The sequence below is a fragment of the Pagrus major genome, chromosome 16, assembly GCF_040436345.1.
Source record: "Pagrus major chromosome 16, Pma_NU_1.0".
Lineage (NCBI taxonomy): Eukaryota > Metazoa > Chordata > Actinopteri > Spariformes > Sparidae > Pagrus > Pagrus major.
In genome coordinates, this window is record NC_133230.1 from 26,498,449 (window position 1) to 26,522,624 (window position 24,176).

The 24,176-nt window shown below is 44.9% G+C and overlaps 1 protein-coding gene across 1 annotated transcript; it reads right to left on the reverse strand.

The window, feature by feature from the left end:
• Positions 1-466: 466 nt before the first annotated feature.
• LOC141011124 (protein NLRC3-like) lies at positions 467-22,801 on the reverse strand. The gene is given in 11 exon segments (XM_073484361.1): positions 467-1,971; positions 1,973-2,418; positions 2,639-2,685; positions 10,215-10,388; positions 11,002-11,175; positions 11,275-13,051; positions 13,216-13,444; positions 18,927-19,005; positions 21,611-21,766; positions 21,854-21,956; positions 22,744-22,801. Coding segments are annotated over 10 exon segments (3,273 nt in total). The 5' UTR covers positions 21,931-21,956; positions 22,744-22,801; the 3' UTR covers positions 467-1,857.
• Positions 22,802-24,176: the final 1,375 nt, after the last annotated feature.

The following is a 24,176-nucleotide window of genomic DNA, read 5'->3' on the forward strand; positions in this document are numbered from 1 at the left end:
CCTGTACAGTAATTGTGCAGTTAGATGCTTAATGGTGGTGAAGTTTAAGTCATGTGACCGTGATGTCGTCTGTTTGTAGCCTAGCATTAGCTTTTTACTGCTACACATTTCATTTAATTCATTCATTAAATCCCTACAGCACTGTATTTAACCTTGTGTTCATGAAGAGCATTGTAGAGGCAGCGGCTGATTTATCAACTACATCAGCTGATTTATCAATTACATCAGCTGATTCATCAACTACATCAGCTGATTTATCAGCTACATCAGCTGATTTATTGCTGAGTGAACACTTGTTGCCGTCATTTAAACTCACAAAACCTCATTTTAAAATTCATGTGAGATCTCAATGTTTCCAAAATGACATCAATGTGAAGAAAACATAAAAAACATGAAGTCTTTGAATGTTTCCCTGTGTGGAGACCGGACGTACTGACAGATGCTGTGAGACAGAAAACTGACAACCTTTAAAGGAGCAGACTGTAGTTTTTATGTAGAAATGTTGGTGAGAAGAGAAACATCTTCAGTGACTGAAACAAACTAAAGAAACAAACTCTCTGTTTTCATGACAGAAGGTGCAGAGAAGCAACATTAGGAGCGACGTGGTCTCGTTTCTTGGACCTCGTTAGTAACCAGGCAACAGCGTTTTGGACGAGCTGTAATGACACATTACACTGTGATGATCATAAGTTTAAATGTGTCCAGGACAGGCAGTGAAGAAGTTTATAATGAACACGAGCATCAGTTTGAATCAGTTTGTACAAAGAAGAGATCATCACTAAAGATTCATTTTGACATTTACAGATGTTTCATAACATAATAAATGCTAACAAGAGCATTTCATGGCTTCCACAGAAATGTAGTGATGGATACAGTTTGTGTTCAAATCAGGAGCTGAATGCTTTTTTCTTTGTGATTTGCCTCTTTACTATGACAGCCATCAGCTGATTCAAGTCTCTCACCAAAGTTCATTCAAATGACAGCTGAGGCTTCATTTCATTAATGACTTGACATGAAAATGCAAAACAACATTTACTTTTTTCCATTCAAGCTTTTCTCTTCCCCATTTTGAGTTTCATGTTTGATGTTGATGTGATGTCCTTCGTCTTATTTCATCAGCAGTTTTCATTTCATCTTTAGTTTCAGCTTTCACTTCCAGCATTTCCATTTTAAATTTCCCTTTTCTCATGTCCTCACTTCACATTTTCACATCATCATTTACATTTTAAATTTCCAGTTTTAAAGTTGAGTTCAGGCCTAATTCTTCCTAGTAGGGCAGTGAAATGATCTTTTTCATTTTCTATTTGAATTATGAGCCAAAATATCTTCCGTCCAGAGGACAGTGTGACTCTGAAACTGCACCATGTTTAGATGGAAACCATCAGCGGACTAATGCTTCCTCTTCTTCATGAACCATGTATGTAGCCTGTAGTTGACTCTGTAACACAGCTGAGGTGGATGAGGAAACGAGATGAACTACGAGCTCAGCAGTCTGTGCATTTCTGCTCCTGATGTGTGTGATGAACTCTCACTAGGTGTTTGTAAAGACGGCTCGTGTTTCCACTCGTACGTGCAGAAGACTTGTTGCACTTGTGGCTCCGAGCATCATCCACAGCGACTCCAGTGGAGTTTAACCAGACTGTGGAGCTCAGTGTCATCAGAGCAGGTCTGAATGAATCATCAGTGTCAGTCCTGTACAAAACAGTTCAAAATGAGCTCCACCTCAACAACTCCAACAGGAACATCATGTTTTCACATTAATGACTGAGTCACAATCATCTAATGAACTGATGACAGTAACCTGAAGGTTCCTGTAACTGTCAACAGTTGAGTCTGTTCAGGAGGAGACTCTCCGTCCTACAGACGACACAGAGACACTGAGGAACCAGACCAGGGATCAGACCAGAGTCCAAACCCAGGATAAAGAGGTTCAGTGAAGGTGGTGTTGAAGGTGTGGAGGTGGATCAGTGTGTCCAGAGGAGACTCTGTAGAAGGACAGAGTGCCAGCAGGACAGTCCACATACACTGCTACTCTACCAGAGAAGGGGGAGAAGAGGACAGAGAAGAAGGAGCCGGAGGTGATGGATGTTGATCTGTTATTGTGTCTGACAGAGTAATGATCAGAGCAGTCCAGACTCCACGACTGATCATTGGCTCCAAACTCACAGTCCTCTGTGTCTCCTCTCCTGCTGATTCCTCTGTAACTCACTGATATAGAAACTCTTCCTCTCCACTCGACCTCCCAGTAACAGCGACCAGTCAGACCAGTTCTACACAGCAGCTGAGGACAGTCAAACCTCTCTGGATGATCAGGATACGACTGATTCATGAACACATATGACGTCATCTTCCTGTTGTTGTCAGACAGTTCGATGTCTCTGCTGACTGTGTTTGTGTCGACTGTGAGCTCACAGGAATCTGATGGAGAGAAAAAGACACAACACAGCTGCAGTTATTAATCTGTCATCAGTCTGATGATGACATCACACATCTGAACCAGTGATGTCAGTCTGATGATGACATCACACATCTGAACCAGTGATGTCACAGTCTGATGATGACATCACAGCTGTGAATGAGTGATGTCATCAGTGTGAAGCTGCTTTGTTTTCATGAATCAAAGTAAAAACACACTCACACTTCCTCAGACCTGGTGTCAACCATCGGACTCCAGCAGGCTCCACCCTGAAAGGAGGAGGAGGAGGAGGAGGAGGAGTAGGAGGTGGAGGAGGAGGTGTAGGAGGAGGAGGAGGAGGAGGAGGAGGAGGAGGAGGGAAGAGGAGGATGAGGAGGAGGTGTACGAGGAGGAAGAGGAGGAGGAGGAATAGGAAGAGGAGGAGGGGGAGGAAGAGGAGGAGGGGGGAGGAGCAAGAGGGGGAGGGGGAGGAGGAGGAAGAGGAGGAGGGGGAGGAGCAAGAGGAGGAGAGGAGGAGCAAGAGGAGGAAGAGGAGGAGAAGGAGGTGTAGGAGGAGGAAGAGGAGGAAAAGGAGGAGGAGGAAGAGGAGGGGAGGAGGAGGAGGAGGGGGACGAGGAGCAGGAGGAGGAAGAGGAGGAGAAGGAAGAGGAGGAGGAGGAGGAGAGGAGGGGGAGGGGGAGGAGAGGGACGAGGAGCAAGAGAAGCAAGAGGAGGAAGAGGAGGAGGAGGAGAGGAGGGGGAGGGGGAGGAGGGGGACGAGGAGCAAGAGAAGCAAGAGGATGAAGAGGTGGAGGGGGAGGAGCAAGAGGAGGAAGAGGAGGAGAAGGAGGAGGAGGAGGAAGAGGAGGGGGAAGAGGAGGAGGGGGAGGAGGAGGGGAGGAGGAGCAAGAGCAAGAGGAGCAAGAGGAACAAGAGGAGGTGGAGGAGGAGGAGGAGGAGAGGGACGAGGAGCAAGAGAAGCAAGAGGAGGAAGAGGAGGAGGCGGAAGAGGAGGGGGAGGAAGAGGAGGGGGAAGAGGAGGAGGGTGGAGGAGCAAGAGGGGGAGGGGGAGGAGGAGGAGGAGGAGGAAGAGGAGGAGGGGGAGGAGGAAGAGGAGGAAGAGGAGGAGAAGGAGGAGGAGGAGGTGTAGGAGGAGGAGGAGGAGGAGGAAGAGGAGGAGAAGGAGGAGGAGGAAGAGGAGGGGAGGAGGAGGAGGAGGGGGACGAGGAGCAGGAAGAGGAAGAGGAGGAGAAGGAAGAGGAGGAGGAGGAGGAGGAGAGGAGGGGGAGGTGGAGGAGAGGGACGAGGAGCAAGAGAAGCAAGAGGAGGAAGAGGAGGAGGAGGAGAGGAGGGGGAGGGGGGGGACGAGGAGCAAGAGAAGCAAGAGGATGAAGAGGAGGAGGAGGAGTAGGAGGACGAGGAGCAAGAGCAAGAGGAGGAGAGGGAGGAGCAAGAGGAGGAAGAGGAGGAGGGGGGAGGAGCAAGAGGAGGAAGAGGAGGAGAAGAGGAGGAGGGTAGGAGGAGGGGAGGAGGAGGAGGAGGAGGAAGAGGAGGGGGACGAGGAGCAAGAGGAGCAAGAGCAAGAGGAGGTGGAGGAGGAGGAAGAGGAGGGGGAAGAGGAGGAGGGTGGAGGAGCAAGAGGGGGAGGGGGAGGAGGAGGAGGAGGAGGAAGAGGAGGGGGAAGAGGAGGAGGGGGAGGAGCAAGAGGAGGAGAGGGAGGAGCAAGAGGAGGAAGAGGAGGAGAAGGAGGAGGAGGAGGTGTAGGAGGAGGAGGAGGAGGAGGAAGAGGAGCAGAAGGAGGAGAAGGAGGAGGAGGAGGAGGAGGGGGACGAGGAGCAGGAGGAGGAAGAGGAGGAGAAGGAAGAGGAGGAGGAGGAGAGGAGGGGGAGGTGGAGGAGGGGGACGAGGAGCAAGAGAAGCAAGAGGATGAAGAGGAGGAGGAGGAGTAGGAGGACGAGGAGCAAGAGCAAGAGGGGGAGGAGCAAGAGGAGGAGAGGGATGAGGAGGAGGAAGAGGAAGGGGAAAGAGGAGGAGGGGGGAGGAGCAAGAGGAGGAAGAGGAGGGGGACGAGGAGGAAGAGGAGGAGAAGGAGGAGGAAGAGGACGAGGAGGAGGAGGAGCAAGGGGAGGAGCAAGAGCAGGAGGAGGAAGAGGAGGAGGAGGGGGACGAGGAGCAAGAGGAGCAAGAGGAGGAGGATGAAGAGGAGGAGGAGGAAGAAGAGGAGGTGGACGAGGAGCAAGAGCAAGAGGAGGAGGAGGAAGAGGAGGATGAGGAGGAAGAGGAGGACGAGGAGGAAGAGGTGAAGGAGGAGGACAAGGAGCAAGAGGAGGAGGAGGACGAGGAGCAAGAGGAGCAAGAGGAGGAGGAGGATGAGGAGGAGGAGGGGGACGAGGAGCAAGAGGAGCAAGAGGAGGAGGAGGAAGAGGAGGAGGACGAGGAGCAAGAACAAGAGGAGGAGGAGGAGGAGGGTGACGAGGAGGAAGAGGAGGAGGAGGAGGAGGAGGAAGAGGAGGATGAGGAGGAGGAGGGGGACGAGGAGCAAGAGGAGGAGGATGAAGAGGAGGAGGACGAGGAGCAAGAGCAAGAGGAGGAGGAGAAGGAGGAGGAAGAGGAGGAGGACAAGGAGGAGGAGGAGCAAGGGGAGGGGGACGAGGAGGAGGACGAGGAGCAAGAGGAGGAGGAGGACGAGGAGCAAGAGGAGGAAGAGGAAGAGGAGGAGGAGGAGGGGGACGAGGAGCAAGAGGAGGAGGAGGAGGAGGAGGAGGAGGGTGACGAGGAGGAAGAGGAGGAGGAGGAGGAGGAGGATGAGGAGGAGGAGGGGGACGAGGAGCAAGAGGAGGAGGATGAAGAGGAGGAGGACGAGGAGCAAGAGCAAGAGGAGGAGGAGAAGGAGGAGGAAGAGGAGGAGGACAAGGAGGGGGAGGAGCAAGAGGAGCAAGAGCAGGAGGAGGAAGAGGAGGAGGAGGAGGAGGAAGAGGATGAGGAGGGGGACGAGGAGCAAGAGGAGCAAGACGAGGAAGAGGAGGAGGAGGACGAGGAGGAGGAGGAGGGGGACGAGGATGAGGAGGAGGTGTAGGAGGAGGAAGAGGAGGAGGATGAGGAGGAGGAGGGGGAGGAGGAGGGGGAGGAGGAGGAGGAGGGGGTGTAGGAGGAGGAAGAGGAGGAGGAGGATGAGGAGGAGGAGGGGGAGGAGGAGGGGGAGGAGGAGGGGGAGGTCAGAGCAGCATGGACACACATTATTATATTCATTCTGACTTATATCTGTAGATTTCATGAGCTCCAGATTCATACTTTCTTCTCAGGTTTTCAAAACTCTCCAGCCTCCCTTCCTTCACCAGAACACACCAAGCTGTTATTCCTTTTTAACCATTGCTTAAATCCTTGATCAGACTTCACAGGCAGGACATTTCTATCGTCTGCTGCCCATTTTAATATATTCACATCTTTCTGTATCTTAGATATTTACAATACTTTAAACCACAGGTCTAACGTGTGTACTGTTATTGGATCCATATTCATTTTGACTTCCTTGTGTAGTTTATTGTCTCCGATCATGTTTTGAATTGGGATTTGGTTCACTTCTCTTTCTATATCTTTCCATGTTGCTGTGAATTCTGACTTACACCAACAGTACACAGGTCTCAGCTGAGCAGCATAATAGTATTCCCTTCATTTTGGGAGGCTCGTACCACCTCTCTCTCTCTTTGGGGAGCTGAAGAGCTCTGGACCTGACTCGAGGTCTATTTCACGTCCAAGTTGTTATAATTTGCTGTGCACAGGTCAGAGATGCTTTCAGTGATCTTCACACACAAACAATGAATTGACTTTAGATTCCAGTTAAGGTCGTATGACTCTCTGATCACTTTTGTTGGAGTATAGTTGAGTGATAAAATCTGGGTTTTGGAAACATTTATCTTATACCCTGACAGATCGCCATATGTTTCTAGAAGCTTCATCAAATTAGGGAGCGTTGTATTTGGTTGTCCGAGGAAAGTAATTATGTCATCAGCGAAAAGCCCAATTTTATGTTCTCCTCCTCCAGTTGTGACCCTTTAAGTTCTTGGTTTTCTCGTACTGCTCGAGCTAAGGGCTCAATAAAAATCACAAACAAGGTCGGTGACAAACAGCCTCCCTGTCTGGTCGATCTCTGCAGATATATCTTCTCAGTCAGATCTCCATTCATTTGAATTCTAGCAGAAGGTTTTGGGTAGAGTGTTTTAATCAGTTGTATTGATTTATTATTGAATCTGAATCGTGCTAATATCTGATAAAGAAACTTCCAGTGAACACAATCGAATGCCTTTTCAGCGTCAATGCTAACAACACAGTACTTTGTTTTTCTCTTTGTCTTTGCTAATTATGTGTAAAGTTGGTCTGATGCTGTCTTGGGTTTGACGGCCTGATATGAATCCTGTTTGATCTTCATCTATTAATTCTGCTATGAAGGTGTTTATTCTTTCAGAGATAATTGACGTATATAGTTTATAATCTTTATTTAGTATTGAGATCGGTCTGTAGCTTTCACATCTGTCCCTCTCCTTTCCTGGTTTTGGGATGATTGAAATGATTGCTTCTGCCCACGTTGGTGGTATTTTGCTTTCTTTGAGGGTCCAGTTAAAAGAGGTCTGGAGGGCTGGTAACAGTTCCTCCTTATAAATCTTATACCATCCTGCAGGGTAGCCATCGCTCCCTGGAGATGTATTGAATTTATTGCTTGGATAATGTCTTCCCTTGTAATGTCTGCTGTGAGTCTTTCATTTTGGTAAGTGCCAATCGACGGAAGATCTAGTTGATTTAAGAAGGTCCTCATTTCTTCTTCATTTGCAGCAGTTGGTTGTGTATATAGATTTTCACAGAACCTCTGGAATACTCTTTCTATATCTTCTGGTTCATGTATCGTCTCGTTGGTGTTTGGGTCCTTAATTTTATGTTTGCTATTTATTGCTTGCTGTTTTCGTATTCGTTTTGCTAGGAGTTTTGTTGCTCTGGGACCAGTTTCATAATAATTTGGCTTCAAAAATATGATCTTCTTTCCATATTCATCCAACAATATCTCATTTATCTTCGTTTTAGTATCCTTAATTTGTTTATATATTTTTGGGTCGTTTGTTTTATGATAATGTTGCTCTAATTCTCTCAATCTTATAGAGTGGTTCTGGTACGCTTCTCTTCTAAGTCTTTTTATTAAAGTGGTTTTAGCTATTAACTTTCCCCGGACAACCACTTTTATGGCATCCCAAACAATATACGGGTCGACTTCTCTATTGTCCTCCATATAATGCCTAATTTCCTTTTTTGATTCTTCCACCAACCCTTTATTATTCAGTATTCCTACATTAAGTCTCCAGATTGTTTGTCTTTTTCTGGCATTTAGATGTATTTTTAAAAACAGGCTGTTATGATCTGATATATCTGCCCCTCCAATTTTACACTCGGACACTCTGTACCTATCACCTATATTTAGATAGAAGTAATCAGTTCTTGGGTGTACACTGTGTGTTGCCGAATAATGTGTGAAATCTTTTTCAAGGTTGAGATTCCTGTGGTGGCAATCTAACCACAAAACTGCCACTTGAGGGAATCTGAAGTCGTTTCCACTGTGTCGTTGTGCAAAAGATGAGCTCTGCCATGACGTATGCGTTTTTCCATTTATTTTATGCAGAGAAAAAATATTTACAGAAAACCAGCTGTGTTGAATGACTGAACTGAAACCAACATGTAAATATGAAAGAAAACCGAAAAGACTAACGTTATGATATAACAGAAAACATCTCGGATGAACACACACACAAACGAACGGTTGAAAAACTGTGTGGCTTCCCCTCCACCTGTTCACCGGTGACTCCCCTATACAGACTACGTTACCACCGTGATTCCCTGTCTATGCCCCCTGGTGCGCAGGTCGACAAGCTACACTGCTATTTACATGACTCACCAAAGACATACACAACATAACATATTCACACATCAAAATTGGCGACAACAATTCCTCCAGATGTCCATCGTTCCCATTTCTTCTAAGGATAGCTTTACTCATTCTGACGTGTGTTTTTCATTTCCTTTTAAACTGGTTGTATAGACAGTGGTTCATGACTATGTTGAAGTCCCCCCACAAATTAAAATACCTTCTGGTTCTGTTGCTGTAACATTAAATAAGGATTTGAAGAAGTGCTTGTTGCTTTCTGGAGGTGCATATACATTTATCAATGTGACAGGTTCAGTCTCTAGTTTTCCCCTGACTAGTACACATCTTCCCTCTTTATCCTTCATTTCCTTTTCACTAACAAATGTAGTTGGATTTGGAATTAGTATCATAACTCCTCTTTTACGTCCTTGTTAATATGAACTGTAATATGAATTTTTAAATTGTACGTGTTCTGTTTGGGACCGGTGGGTTTCCTGTAACACTATGACATGCTGTTTTTCTTTTTTCAATTTTGTTCGGACCATTTCTCTCTTCTTAGGTGTATTTGGACCATTTACATTTTAGGACATTATCTTTAGATCGTTACTTACCATTTTGCTTCCATAATGTGTGTGCATCTTTTCCCAAGCAGCTGAACATAAACATGAACAAAAACAAAATTAAGAACACTGAACTATGTGGGACTTCCATATGGGGGTTATTCTTCTCTTCTCCACCAAGTCCCTGTTGGTGGGTGGATGGGAAATCCTCTTCTGTGAGGGCCCATCCATAGACCCAGAGCTGTGTCCGTATAACGGCATCAACCCCAGTCTGGACCTGTCCAACCTTGTTGGTGTTTTATATATGTTGAATTCAAATAAATGAAGCCGTCCGTATTATCTTGCAGCGCTGTTAGTTCTTTCACTATCGGGGCGTCAGTTATTGGGTCTCCTCTGATATCCTTGCAACTTTTCCTTTGCCCGCTGTGCTGCCGCATCCTGCCTGGACAACCGCGTCCTGCTGGTTGCCATCCCCACTCCCGGGTCCACTCCTCCACAAGCCCCAAGTCTTCACTTGTGCTGAGTCAATCCCCTTGCTTTCATGTCCTCCACTGCGTCCCGCACGTTGTTGTGGCTCTTCACGCCTCTCCTTCGGTGTCTTCTTAATATTTTCGTACATATATCTCTACCAATGCTAGCAAGTCCCGCTCTCAGCGTTTCTGCCTGATCCAGCTAAAAGCTAAGCATCTGACCCGTCCGCCATCTTGCAGGAAGCCCGAGGGGCAGTTCTCTTTGCCTCAGGTGTTAACAGGAAGGTAGAGAGGCTGACAGTTACTGTCCAGTCAAACATCAAAGGGTCACTGCTTTGGTGAAGACATGATCAACACCTGTCATGAAGTGTGTAACAGCTGCTCTGTTGTTAGCTGACAATATATAAGTCAGGACAGTGTGAAGACTGCAGAGACACTGTGGCTCTTCTCTCTGTGCTGCAGGTATTAAAGAGACAATTTCCCTCACAACACACACACCTCGTTATGTCTTTTGATAGAGCTAGGCTAGCAGTTTCCCCCTGCTTCCAGTCTTTGTGCTAAGCTAGGCTAACCATGTCCTGGACTTCTCTCTGTACAGAGATGAAGCTGCTTCTATCCTGGTGAAGAGGACAAAAAGGGATTTTTCTCAAAATGACAGACAGCTCCTTTAACATGCAGAGATCTGTTCAAACTCAGTTATTACCAAGAAACAATGATCATGTTTGTTCCTGGAGATGTTCTCCTCCTACACAAGTATCTGCTCTTCATGTTGAACCAGTGCTCATGTTCTGATAAAAGGAAAAAGGTTTCTCATATGTGTCACTGTTCATATCACACTTATACTCATCAGACTCTTCCTCCTCCATCACACTGACTCTTCATACCTGAGAGTGTCCAGTCTCCAGTCTGGATCCTTCAGTCCAGCCGACAGCAGTTTCTCTCCCGAGTCTCCTGGATGATTGTAGCTCAGGTCCAGCTCTCTCAGATGGGAGGGGTTGGAGCTCAGAGCTGAGGCCAGAGAAGCACAGCCTTCCTCTGTGATCAGACAGCCTGACAGCCTGCAGACACACAGAACAACACACATGGCAGATCATCTGAGGAGACTGATGAGTCAGATACAAGAACAGACCATCTCCAAATAAATTAACACTTCTCCTCATTAACTAATCATCAGTAAACAGAGTCCAGCTGAAGCTGATGTGATGTCATCAGTTCTGCAGATCTTTGCTTATAAACCAAAGTATTGAACACATTAACATGTTGACCTGATGATGGCGCTAGATGAAAAGTCAGAGGATCAGCAGAGTTATTACAGTTCATCCTGAGGGGAACATGAACGTCTGAACCACATTTAATGCCAACAGGTGCTCATGTGGACGAGAGAGAGGAAGCATACAACATGATAAAATGTTCAGTGTTCAGTGTTTCTCCACTATTCTGTGTAACAGACAACCAGAGTGACAGCTATGACCCAGTCTAATGTGGGTTGAATGAGCATCGATGGCAGCATTTCCTACGAGGTGTCGTACAGCTTCGTACAGTTTTTACAATTATGTCAATTCCTCTTGACAAATTAAATGAGCAGACACATTACTACAGGTTAGCTGGCTCTCTACTTATATAAATCAGATTTTAAATGGTCATCAGTTGAATGGGTTAATGAATCCTGACCTGAGACTCTCCAGTGTACAGTCAGGACTCTTCAAACCAACAGACAGCAGCTTCACTCCTGAATCCTTCAGGTTGTTGTTGCTCAGGTCCAGCTCTCTCAGACTGGAGGATTGAGAGCTGAGAACTGAGGACAGAGCTTGACAGCTTCTCTCTGACAGGTTACAGCCACTCAGCCTGGAGAGACAACAGCAAGGAAACAAATAATACATTTTCATTCGTATCTCCTGCTAAAAAACAGCAGATAGTATTTATTCATCAATAACTTCTACTTACAGAGCTTTCTTGGAGGCTTTGACCACTGGCAGCAGCCTCAGAAGAGCCTCCTCTGAAGCAGAGAATTTCTTCAGGTCAAACACGTCCAGATCTTCTTCTGATGACAGTAAGATGAAGACCAGAGCTGACCACTGAGCAGGAGACAGTTCATCTGAGGATAGACGTCCTGAACTCAGGGACTGTTGGATCTCCTCCACTAGAGAACGATCATTCAGTTCATTCAGACAGTGGAACAGATTGATGCTTTTCTCTGGAGACAGATTCTCACTGATCTTCTTCTTGATGAACTGGACTGTTTCCTGGTTGGTCTGTGATATACTTCCTTTCTGTGTCAGCAGACCTTGTAGGAGATTCTCATTGGTCTGCAGTGAAAGACCCAGGAGGAAGCGGAGGAACAAGTCCAGGTGTCCATTTGGACTCTGTAAGGCCTTATCCACAGCACTCAGGTAGAGGTGTGTCTCTGCAGATTGATGGTAGGTTGTTTGTTCTTCTGCCAGCAGATTGACTCCAGAGTTGATGAATGTCAGACGGACATAAAGAGCAGCCAGAAACTCCTGAACACTCAGATGGACGAAGCAGAACACTATGTCCTGGTACAGTCCACTCTCCTCTTTAAAGATCTGTGTGAACACTCCTGAGTACACTGAGGCTGCTGTGATATCGATGCCACACTCTTTCAGGTCTGATTCATAGAAGATCAGGATTCCTTTCTGCAGCTGATCAAAAGCCAATTTTCCCAGAGACTCAATCATCTTCCTGCTCTCTGGAGTCCAGTGTGGATCTGTCTCAGCTCCTCCATCATACTTGACGTTCTTCACTTTGGACTGAACCACCAGGAAGTGGATGTACATTTCAGTCAGGGTCTTGGGCAGCTGTCCTCCCTTTCTGGTCTTCAACACATCCTCCAGAACTGTAGCAGTGATCCAGCAGAAGACTGGTGTGTGGCACATGATGTGGAGGCTTCGTGATGTCTTGATGTGGGAGATGATTCTGCTGGCCTGGTCTTCATCTCTGAATCTCTTCCTGAAGTACTCCTCCTTCTGTGGGTCAGTGAACCCTCTGACCTCTGTCACCATGTCAACACACCCAGGAGGGATCTGTTTGGCTGCTGCAGGTCGTGTGGTTATCCAGAGGCGAGCAGAGGGAAGCAGGTTTCCCCTGATGAGGTTTGTCAGCAGCACATCTACTGAGGTGGACTCTGTAACATCAGTCAGGATCTCAGTGTTGTGGAAGTCCAGAGGAAGTCGACACTCATCCAGACCATCAAAGATGAACACAACCTGGAACTCTTCAAACCTGCAGATTTCTTTGGTTTCTGTGAAGAAGTAATGAACAAGTTCCACCAAGCTGAACTTTTTCCCTTTCAGCACATTCAGCTCTCTGAAAGTGAATGGAAATGTGAACTGTATGTCCTGGTTGGTTTTGTCTTCAGCCCAGTCCAGAGTGAACTTCTGTGTTAAGAGTGTTTTCCCGATGCCAGCCACTCCCTTTGTCATCACTGTTCTGATTGGTTCATTTCTTCCAGGTGAGGCTTTAAAGACGTCTTCTTGTCTGATTTTTGTTTCTGGTCTGTCTGGTTTCCTGGAAGCTGTTTCAATCTGTCTGACCTCATGTTCATCATTGACCTCTGCAGTCCCTCCCTCTGTGATGTAGAGCTCTGTGTAGATCTGATTCAGAAGGGTTGGGTTTCCTGCTTTAGCGATCCCCTCAAACACACACTGGAACTTCTTCTGCAGGTTAGATTTGAGTTTACGTCGACAAACTGGAGCAAGATGTCCTGATTGAGCAAAAGACAAATAAGATTCATTAATAAATTATAGATTAAATATTTCAACATTTTACTTCCTCAAAGAATCAGTATATGAAGATATTTTTGTCCTTCAGACTTCAGTAAACATTTCATTGATCCAACATGTTAAATCTTTAGAGAAATCCTCTTACTGCTCTGCAGATAGTCTGCCAGATCCTCCTGCTTCAGTCTCCTCAGGAAGTTCAGTGTAATCTTCAGAAATGCCTCTCTGCTGCTCCTCTTCTTCTCTCCATCCTCACCATCCAACACCTCCTCATCCTCACTCTGACTCTCTAAACTTTCTGGATAATCTGAACTCAGAGCCTTCTGGATCTTCTTCAGCTCGTTCTTCACGAAACTGACAATGTTGTCCTCCAGCAGCTGGAACAGAATATTATATGAATGAGACGATCAAACTAAAATCATGGAACCAAACATCAGATCCATGTTGGACAGACTGACAACCCACTCATGTATTAAGCAGAATGAAGATTATTATGAACACCACAGATGTAAAAGTAGTTGTTGAACTCTAAATACATCGTCTCTGAAATCATTGCATTTTGTTTTATATATGTTTAACACAATGTCCTAACTTTTTTGGAATCAATGTTGAGTAGGAGTTTCATCAGCCTAATTGATTTTTGCGAATGTGTATTATTCTGAATTTGATGGCAGCAACAGTTAACAAGTTACTACAGGGCAACTTACTACAGTTGCTGCAAAATTCTCCCAAAACACCTGTTTGGATCATTCCACAGGTAAACAGGCTAAACAGGGGACTGTATCATGACTGGGTATAAGAGGGGCATCCTCGAGAGGCTCAGTTTTTTACAAGCAAAGACGGAGCGAGGTTCACCACTTCAAACTGCTTGAACTAACAGTCCAACAGTTCAAGAACGTGAACTTGCAACTGCAGGAATTTATGGATTTCACCATCTACAATCCATAATATCATCACAAGATTCAGAGAATGTGTAGAAATCTCTGGATGTAAGTGGGAAGGCTGAAAAAACAACACTGAATGTCCGTGACCTTCGACCCCCTAGACAGCTCTGCATTTAAAACTGACATGATTGTATAAAGGATATTACTACACAGGCTAATGAACACTGTCGTCAGTAAGTACAGTTGGCCATCTATAAACAACATCGGAAACTCACTGACATTGGGCCCAAGCTGTGGTCGATGGAAGGACCATCCAGACTGTTACCAGCCGAAAGTTCAAAAGCAGAGTGATGGGTTGTGTGGTAGCACCCATGGCATGATGGGCAACTGTCTATTGAAAATGATTTGCAAATCATTGCATTCTGTTTTCCACGAGGAGTCGCCACCTTAATGTGGTGGAGAGGTTTGTGTGTCCCAGTGATCCTGGGAGCTGTGTTGTTGGGGGTAATGGCCTGGAAGGGTCCCCAAGGCAAACTGGTCTCAGGGGAGGGACACTAAGAGCAATTTAAGTAGACCCTATGATGGTGAAGACCTGGGAGGGGAACTCACCAGCGAGCATCTGGTGGCCGGGCCTTGATTTGAGGCCCCGGTCCATCGGGTCTTCAGCTCCCAGCTCCTTTGGTCAGAAGGTCATTGGTTCTTGTCGTGGTGGCAACCTAAGAACCCGCTGGTGGACACCAGTGGTGAGGGAGGCAGTCAAACTACAGGAGGAGGCCTTTTGGGCTTGGTTGGCCCAGGTGTCTCCTGAAGCAGCAGACAGGCTGCGTTACGGCTGCGTTACGGCTCCACCACAGCAGCGGAGCTGATCGGTTTCACTCTAGTCTATGTGTTAACTTCCACCAGGTCCGCTGCGCTGCGTGTCTGCTGCGTCCCAGCTCCGGCAGTCCGCAGCCCTGCGGAGCAGATACGCAGGACTGCTATTTCTGGCGATCGCCGCAGCACAACGCAGCAATTCAGCCGAACTCAGCACAGAGCAGACAGGAAGTCAGACACGAAACATCAACATGACATCCGGTTAATTTTCAAAATAAGTTGATGCCAGCACAAAAACCTCAAAAGAGAGACAAATCCAAGCTCTTCTTCTAATCCTTCGGTCGGGAACACTTCGTGTTGTTGTGTTTATAACACATACGTATAACTGCGGTTGAGCGTGATTATGTAATTATCACAGGAATTTCTCGGTTTCGCAACTCCAGCTGTTTGGCGGAGTTGCGCCTTGGCGGAAGGAGCATTTTGAGGACCTGACCAACAGGTCCACAACCGCATCCCCTGTACTGTGAGAAGTATTGCGGCATATGGGGTATCTGGGCCGCTGCGACGAGCTATCGTGTTTCTGTATAACCTAGGCCTGCACGATATGAGGAAAATCTGCGATGTGCGATTAAACTGTTCAATATTGCGATGACGATATAACTTGCGATAAATAAACAAATATTGAAGTTTGCATATTATTAACTATACCGTTAATAATAGTGTTTCCGCATTAATAGGTACACTGCTAACATAGACCCCAAACATTGAATAGCCAATGTCCACTGAATAAAGAATGAAATAAATTATTTCGAACATGCTTTTATTGAACAAACTGCACATGAATACCCAACCAATTAAGCAGAACATTAATTTAAATAAGACATTATACCTATATGAAATTAAAGTTTAATTTCCCCTGCTCCCTTTAAACTATTTTCTTGCAAACTCAACCAAAACATCTCTTACCATGCAGAGTTGAAATAAATAAGACATCCAGGGGGAAACAACTTAAATAATTAAATAAATATAAATTAAACATGGCACTTTAAATTAACTGTAATGTCTCTCATCACAATCATAAAGGCCCTTGACTCTGCCTAACAAGGTGCAGAGATCTATAGTATGAGGGACAAAACTGAAATAGAGTAGGGCCAGCCCACTAAATCAAGTCACTCAATCAATCAAAAATATCTACCCGTTAGGGCAAGTTACAACCTTAGTTATTCCCTTAACACAAGTTCTGTCACACCGCGGTGAGGTTGTATTGTCTTGGGGTTTTGTCTCGTAACTTCCTGTTTTATTTTGAAACCTAACTCTCCTCTCGTTTCAGGTCACTTGCCCTTCCTCATGTGTCACCGGTCTGATTGTCTCACCTGAGCCCTGATTGTTTGCACCTGCCCCCCATTCCCTCATGTGCTTATAGTCTGCGTTCTTCCCTTGTCTTGTGCCAGAGTGTTTGTGTTCGTCCCGCACCCCAGCCCTCGTCCACAGCCTTGATCCAAGCCACGAAATTTGCGAGTTTGTATTCCTTTACTTTTCCTCTTAAATGAGTGACTTTTCGTTTGATAATCGTTTTCTTCAGAGAGCTCATAGATAATTTCATAGCCTCTTGTTTGCCTCCAGTGGAGTGCCTCTTTTGTTTAATTCGTTTTCAAAGTTAGTGATAGCATAGATTTTGTTTATAGCCTTTTTCCTTTTTCTTCCGATTGGAGTGATTTTCTGTTATAAGTTTTTGTAGCCGTAATTGCCAGTGTAGCTTAGTTCTTTGTACTTTTTCTGTGCCTCGTCAAGAGTGATTTTGGTTTCGTTAGTCTTTTTCTTTGAGGCCGTTTTGCCTCCAGTTTATTGTAGTTTTGTTTCCTGTTTGATAGCGCTCAGGTAAGATTGTTCATAGCCTGTTTATTTGTCACCTGGTTTAAGAGCTCAAGTGAAGAGATCAAATCTCAAATAAAAGTCTACTGGTACTGCTCTAATTCTGCTCCTGAGTCCTCCTTTCTTGTCCAGGCCTGACAAGTTCTTGGCCAAGAAAACCAGCATGTTAACTTTTTTAGGTATCAGACGTGTATGGTGACATGTTACCACATAGTTATTATCTCGAAATAACAACTGCCGTTTTCCTGTGATAACGAGTTAATTCCATTTGTTTTCTCGAGATCTCGAGTTTTTATCTCGAAATAACAACTGCCGTTTTCCCAAGATAACGAGATAATTTTCTCAAGATCTCAAGTTATTATCTCGAAATAACAACTGCCGTTTTCCCGAGATAACGAGATAATTTTCTCGAGATCTTGAGATAACGAAACTTTGTTTTCCCGAGATAACGATATAATTAATTCGAGACATCAGGCTCACTTAGATTGCCCCGCCGATATAGCTGAGGCCTTGCTAACAGTCTTTTAGATTATGCACACTAATGTGTATATTATCTGTAATAGCAAGGCATACAGCTATTTCAGCCTGTGTCAGGCCTTGATTGAAAAGATATGTGACGTGGTGATGGATATGCTCCTGCTCCTCTGACATTGCTACACTGAATGATGCTTCCTGCAATGATTTAATATACTACACTATCGTTTCGTTATCTCAAGATCTCGAGAAAATGATCCCGTTATCTCGGGAAACCGACAGTTGTTATTTCGAGATAATAACTCGAGATCTCGAGATAACGAAACTTTGTTTTCCAGAGATAACGATATAATTAATTCGAGATCTCGAGATAATGACTGTGATATGACAGGCCTGAGATTATGGAGATGCCCGGGACCTCGTAGCTGGTCAGCTATGTAGTTAACGACGACATCAGGCTCACTAAGATTGCGCCGCCGATATAGCTGAAGCTTTGCTAACTGTCTTTTTAGATTATGCACACTAATGTGTATATTATCTGTAATAGCAAGACATAATGCTATTTCAGCCTGTGTCAGGCCTTGATTGAAAAGATATGTGACGCGGTGATCGATATGCTCCTGCTCCTCTGACATTGCTACACTGAATGATGTTTCCTGCAATGATTTAATATACTACACTATCGTTTTGTTTTCTCAAGATCTCAAATTAATTATATCGTTATCTCGGGAAAACAAAGTTTCGTTATCTCGAGAAAATTATCCCGTTATCTCGGGAAAACAAAGTTTCGTTATCTCGAGAAAATTATCCTGTTATCTCGGGAAAACGGCAGTTGTTATTTCGAGATAATAACTCGAGATCTTGAGAAAATGATCCCGTTATCTTGGGAAAACAGCAGTTGTTATTTCGAGATAAAAACTCGAGATCTCGAGAAAACAAATGAAATTAACTCGTTATCACGGGAAAACGGAGGAAATAAAATGTATGAATGCATGGCCCTTTAGGGCTTCCGTAATTATGGCCTTTAGAAAAATGTTTTTTTGGGGAGGTGGGGTAGTGCACTATAGGCCCCTGTGGCGCGGCCTGAGCTTTTGTCCTTAATGGCATTTTTTTCCCTTACATTACTTTTACTTTTATACTTTAAGTAGTTTTGAAACCAGTACTTTTACACTTTTACTTGAGTAAAAAGCTTGAGTTGATACTTCAACTTCTACAGAAGTATTTTTAAACCCTAGTATCTATACTTCTACCTGAGTAATGAATGTGAATACGTTTGACACCTTTGAAGAGAAGGAGTTTAAGTATCTCTGGGTCTTGTTCACCACTGATGGGAAAATGGAGCATGAGATCGACAGGTGGTTTTGTGCAGCAGTAGCACTACTGCAGATGTTCGCACCGGACCACCGTGTTGGGGAGGAAGCTGCAGATACAAGTGGCCAATGACTTTCTTTTAAAAAAGCACTACTCCTTCGCCTCAAAATGAGCCAGCTGAGGTGGTTCAAGAATCTGATGGGGATCCTCCTGGCACCTCCCTTTTAAAAGTTTTCCAGGCACGACCAACTGGGAGGAGACCCCAGGAAAGACCCAGAACTCACTGGAGGGATAATATAGCTCATCTGGACTGGGAATGACTCAGGATCCCCAGGAGGAGCTGGAAAGAGTTACTGGGAGAAGGACTAAGCAGGAATACAGTACTTATCCTGCTGCCACCCGACCCTGGATAAGTGGACGCAGATGGATGGATGCATTCATTTTTTATTTACCTTTAACACATTGTCCTACCTTTGTCTTGAATCAGGCTTGTACATGTACATACCATAAATATTGAGTCCAGGTGTGTTTGATGTTGCTGAGCAGACTGACCACTGGAAACCTCTGAGCTCTCCTGCTCGACTCTGTGGAGGAATCATGAAGAATTACTAGAGATGCACCGATCGAACAGCCAGGTACCAGAATCAGCCAGTGTTTATCATGACAGCAGGCTATGACCGGTGACCGGTTGATCAGTGTCAGATATATCTGATTCTGTACCCATCACATTTACACATATGCCTCATGTTCAATGGATCATATGTATTTCTCTGTTATGAGTTAAAACATTTTATAATTACTGAACTTTTTGGATAGATCTACATGGTCAGTAAATTAAATAGTTAATCACTCTAAAACGACATGTTGAAGAATCCTTGAGCAAAATATTGAACCCCAAATTGCTCCTGATGAGCAGTCGGCACCTCACATGGCAGCTTCTGTCATCAGAGTGTGAATGTGTGAATGTGACAAGTGTTGTAAAGCACTTTGAGTGGTCAGTAGACTGGAAAAACACTATAGAAATGCAAGTCCATTCACCATTTACCAGAGGCAAAGTGAAACTTCAGGTTCTCCTGAATAACATGATGTATGACACTTGATGCTGACTGATAGAGTGGGGAGGAAAAATGAGATAAATACAGGAGAGTCAGGCGCCCCAGAAACTGTTCCAGGTCTTTGAAGGTTATCTTGCTGTCTGAGAGAAGATGGAGAAAGAAAGCTGCTGCCAGAGAAATTAATTAAAAGTCTCTGTTAATGTTACGTTACTACGACCATCTTCTTGTTCTCCTCACAGAAGAGTTGTTCCACACTGTGAAAAGCTGGTTAGCAGCTACGAGTCAAGATAATCATCCAGTTAAAATAGTGACTCTGAGCTGTGAAGCTGGAAGTGACCAGTGGAAACACTGAAAACTCAAATATGATGGTATGGTAATCTGACATATTGGGCTATGATACTTGAATATATCAAACATATTCAATAAATCACCATAAGTCAAAGTGTTGCTGACAACATTGAATCAGATGGTTTCCCCTGACATTAACGTGTTGATGGTACTGCTGATCCCACTGTGAATCAACAGTTCAGTCAGAGTTCTGTACAGACCTCAGTTTACTGTGTTGGTTCAGCAGCTTGTCTGGTTTGGGCCGTTCAGCTCTTGTTGACCTCTATAATACTGTGGACAGCAATGCACAGCTCACACAAGCTAATACGATGCTACTTGTTCAACACAAAATGGTGAGTCACAATAAACTTGCAGCAGGTGAAGTGAGTGAAACATGATGAGAAACCCAGAGAGAAACCCAGAGAGAAGTGGATCAAACAAACCTGAGGGTGATTTCACACTGAACTGTGTCAAATGAAGGACACAACTTCTTCTCTGAGCTACATGTTAGCAAACAGGAACAAGTTGGTCTGGTTGTTTCTGTCACACAATAAAATGTATTTTTCTCTTTTAGCTTGTTTGACACGCCGCACATGTTTGAGCTGAGGTAAAGGTTTGCACTGTCTCCTCTTTGAGCTCGGGCAGGAAGTAGTGATCCATAACATTCTTCTCTGCATCGACAGACTCCTTCAAATCAACACTGGAAAATGATGATTTGATGGAGGAACTCTGTGGAATCAGGGTTAGCCTTCGTTAGCAGATAGCATCTGTTAGCCTCGGTGAAATGTGTTTTATACTCAGGCAGTCATCAGACAACAGTCAGAACGAGTGTGTGGAGGAAAAGTTCAGCTGGAGAGCAGAGCTGCAGACTGGTTATACTGGGCAGCTTTCAGATGTGACAATATAAATGTGAGTGAAGAAGAACGATGCTGAAAACAAACTGACAGCTTTAAAAAACTTCTCTGGATAATTAACAGTTAAAACATGAAGCAGTCACATTTTAATGATATTAACAGCTTACCTCTGTGCAGCAGAGGGCTGTTCTCCTTTAAAGTCAATGTAGCGATGGTTTGACCAGTCACTCTTAAAGGACACACAGCTGGGCTCAGGTCCAGGTCCAGGTCCAGGTCCAGGTCCAGGTCCAGCAGAGTCTGGTCTCCTATAGATGCTGTTAGACAGAGAGGAAGACCACCAGAGATTGAAATTCTCTTTTTATTCTTCAGACACAGAAGCTGCTGGAGAAACTAGCAGCTATCAACAAGAAAAGGATCAACACACCAGAGTTCAGTAAAACATGAAGCTGAATGATTTCAGTCTGTGGATCATCGCTTCATTTTCTCATCAAATATTGAACCGAACCAGAACAAAGTCACTGATTTACTGAATCCTGTCAAACAAGAGGTAAAAAAACGTCCTTCAAGACACACAGCTGGTTCAGAACCAGGTTCTAGTTCCAGTTCAGCAGAATCTGGGGTCTCATTTATAAAAGTTGTGTACTTACGTCACGGGGCTGAAAAAGGCGTATGCCACTTTCTACACAGAACTTGTGATGTGTAAAAACAAAGCTGAAGGAAGAGCTGAGTGAACTAAACTGTAAGTTAACTCTGACCCATGCCTACACACATTTTGAAGACAGGGAAAACTTCAAATGACAGACTGTGAGCTGGTGAATTGTAGCCACAGAGTAGAAATTAAATTTGAGCCTCTCACACATTTAATTTCCCGTCAGAACGATGCTGAAAACAAACTGATATATATGTTTGACACGCCACACATATAGATATATAAGGTGATATTAACAGCTTACCTCTGTGCAGCAGAGGCCTGTTCTCCTTTAAAGTCAATGAAGCGCTCGTTTGACCAGTCACTCTTAAAGGACACACAGCTGGGCTCAGGTCCAGGTCCAGGTCCAGGTCCAGGTCCAGGTCCAGGTCCAGCAGAGTCTGGTCTCTGCTGTTCTGGGCTTTAACACAACACACACAGAGCTTTGAGTGTGAATAATGATGGTGGAGTGATGTGAGTGGTGGACAGGTAGAGATGGTGGTCTCACCTCTGAGCTTCATGCTCCCCACACAGACTGGTTTTAGAGGGAGGGACTCTCTCCTCTCTGTCCTCACACTGATTCATGCTGCTCAGCTCACACACACTGTCGTCTGCAGAGGAAACACAGATCATTCATCTGCACATCAACTCAATATTAACAGGCAACTATTCATTTCAACAGCAGCGGGCGTTGGTGATTAGCTGCAGGGTTGTGGGGCAGTGTGAGTTGGTCCCTCCATAGTTTGTGTGATGTAACGTCGTGAACTTTAACCCCCACAGATCCAGAGGGTGACAGTATGCAACTCAAATCAGTCTGTCAAACTGAACAACGCAGGTGACGCTGCTATGTTGCTCTGCTACCAGCAGGCAGGTCCTTCGAGCGATCGATGATCCTAATCGACAAATTAAAAATAATATGAAACAACCAGGATGTGAAGCCGATCATAAGATCAGTTTTCAACTGAAGCACAAGACCAAAGTGAGAGATCACAAGTGAAGCATCATGTTAGACTCTATTCTTTGTGTCTCTGCTGATTCATGCTGCTGATCACATCGACAGTTTACGTCACTGGCCGCCGCAACGTCACGTCAGGTTGCGTTTGTCCAAAGCGGATCGTGCTTCACCTTTCTAGCTGCAGCTGGCTTGGGTCAGAACCGAGCTGTAAGATGGGTGTGGTCCCACAGTGAGTACTGATGTGGTAATAGTAACGAGTAGTCCTGGGGGAGGACGCGGACGCGTTGACAGGCTGCGTGAGCCTGTCCAACATGTCCAACATGTCCAACACGACGATGCGTCTGTGGTTGTCGCAGCTTCAACACATGTTGAACACGGGAAGAGAAGACGCAGCTGTCCTCAGATGCGCCTCTTTGTTCAGGCTTTCTCTGTGTAAAACAAACCTGATCTGTAGTTGGGCTCCTGTTTGAGGAAACGTGTCTGACCCTCAGTCGCTGTATGAACGTTGCTGACTGTTACTGAAGACGTTGTAAACAGGAAAAGGGAGAGTTGCTCTTCCTGTGACGTGTATCTCTAATAAACTTTTATTAAATACACTTACTCGTCCTTGCTTCCTGTTTGAGTAACATGCACCACATAGAAGAACTATGAACCCTCTTAAAAGAAAAAGGAAAAAGACAAATACGGGACACGAACTCATTGAGGGAACAAAAACTGTCCAGCATCAGAACCGATCCACTGCACCAGACCAGAGATGGTGAGCTGTGAATGGCTGTAATTCACTGACAGCCAATTAGATCGCAGCATTTTTTTTGTCCAAGGTGCAGCATGTGACTGTCCCTGTCCATGGTGCTGAACTGCTGCATTAGTTATTTATACTTTGATATGTTAGGGAGGTTAAAACCTGTTCAGGTTGAAATATCTAATGTCTTTATAGAGAAATCTATAAAGGATACCCAAAGTATAGTGTGTGTTATCAGTTTAATGTGTAATATATGAGAGCACTAAAAGTCTTCAGCTGGTTCAGAAAGCTGCAGCTAGAGTCTGAACACATACAAGAACATCTGATCATATTACACTAATCCCAGCCTCACTGCATCGGCTCACAATCAATGTTTTATTAGATCATATTCAAACAACAACATCATCTAAGCTATCAAGCTAACATAAGCTATAAAAGGCTGAATGTGACAGAACGGCATCATAATGAAGTACTGTAGTGCTGCAGAGCAGCCCTGGACTACAACTCTTGTTCTTCTGATGTGAGACAACATGTTTGTTTGGATACAGACTCCAACGTAGGTCACATCATTGCAATGTAAATAGTTCTTTCAGTGAAAATGAAAAATATGATGCAAATATGAACACTGTCACTCATCATGACTTGTACTGCAATCACATTATCTGTCCAAAATAATGGCAATATGATTTTGATCTTGTGTGGATACTGGAATTGAAAACTTCTACCACAGGGAAGAACAACTGAAAGGAATGAATGGAGCAACAGAATGGTGCTAAACAAACATGACAAACTTTCTACATGAAACCTCCAAAACTGTTTTTTCCTTCTCTCTGCTGCCCACCTCTCCTTTTCCATGTCATCAAATGATGAGGCTTGAAACTCCCTCCATGTCATTTCTTTTGTCGTGGCCCTTTCTCTGTATAAGGAGACAACCTTAGCTGGCCAATAAATGTACCTTCCTGCCACTGCTGGAAACCCTGTGTGAGTGTGTTTCCTGTTTGGACCCTGCTTCAGAAATGCCACATTGGTCCCCGAGGTTGAGGTTCAGAGAGTTTCCTCTTCTTCTCGGCTTTGTCCTCCACTCCGCTCTTTGTCAACTGCAGTTCACGCTGAAAGAAGTCAGTCTGTGCCAAC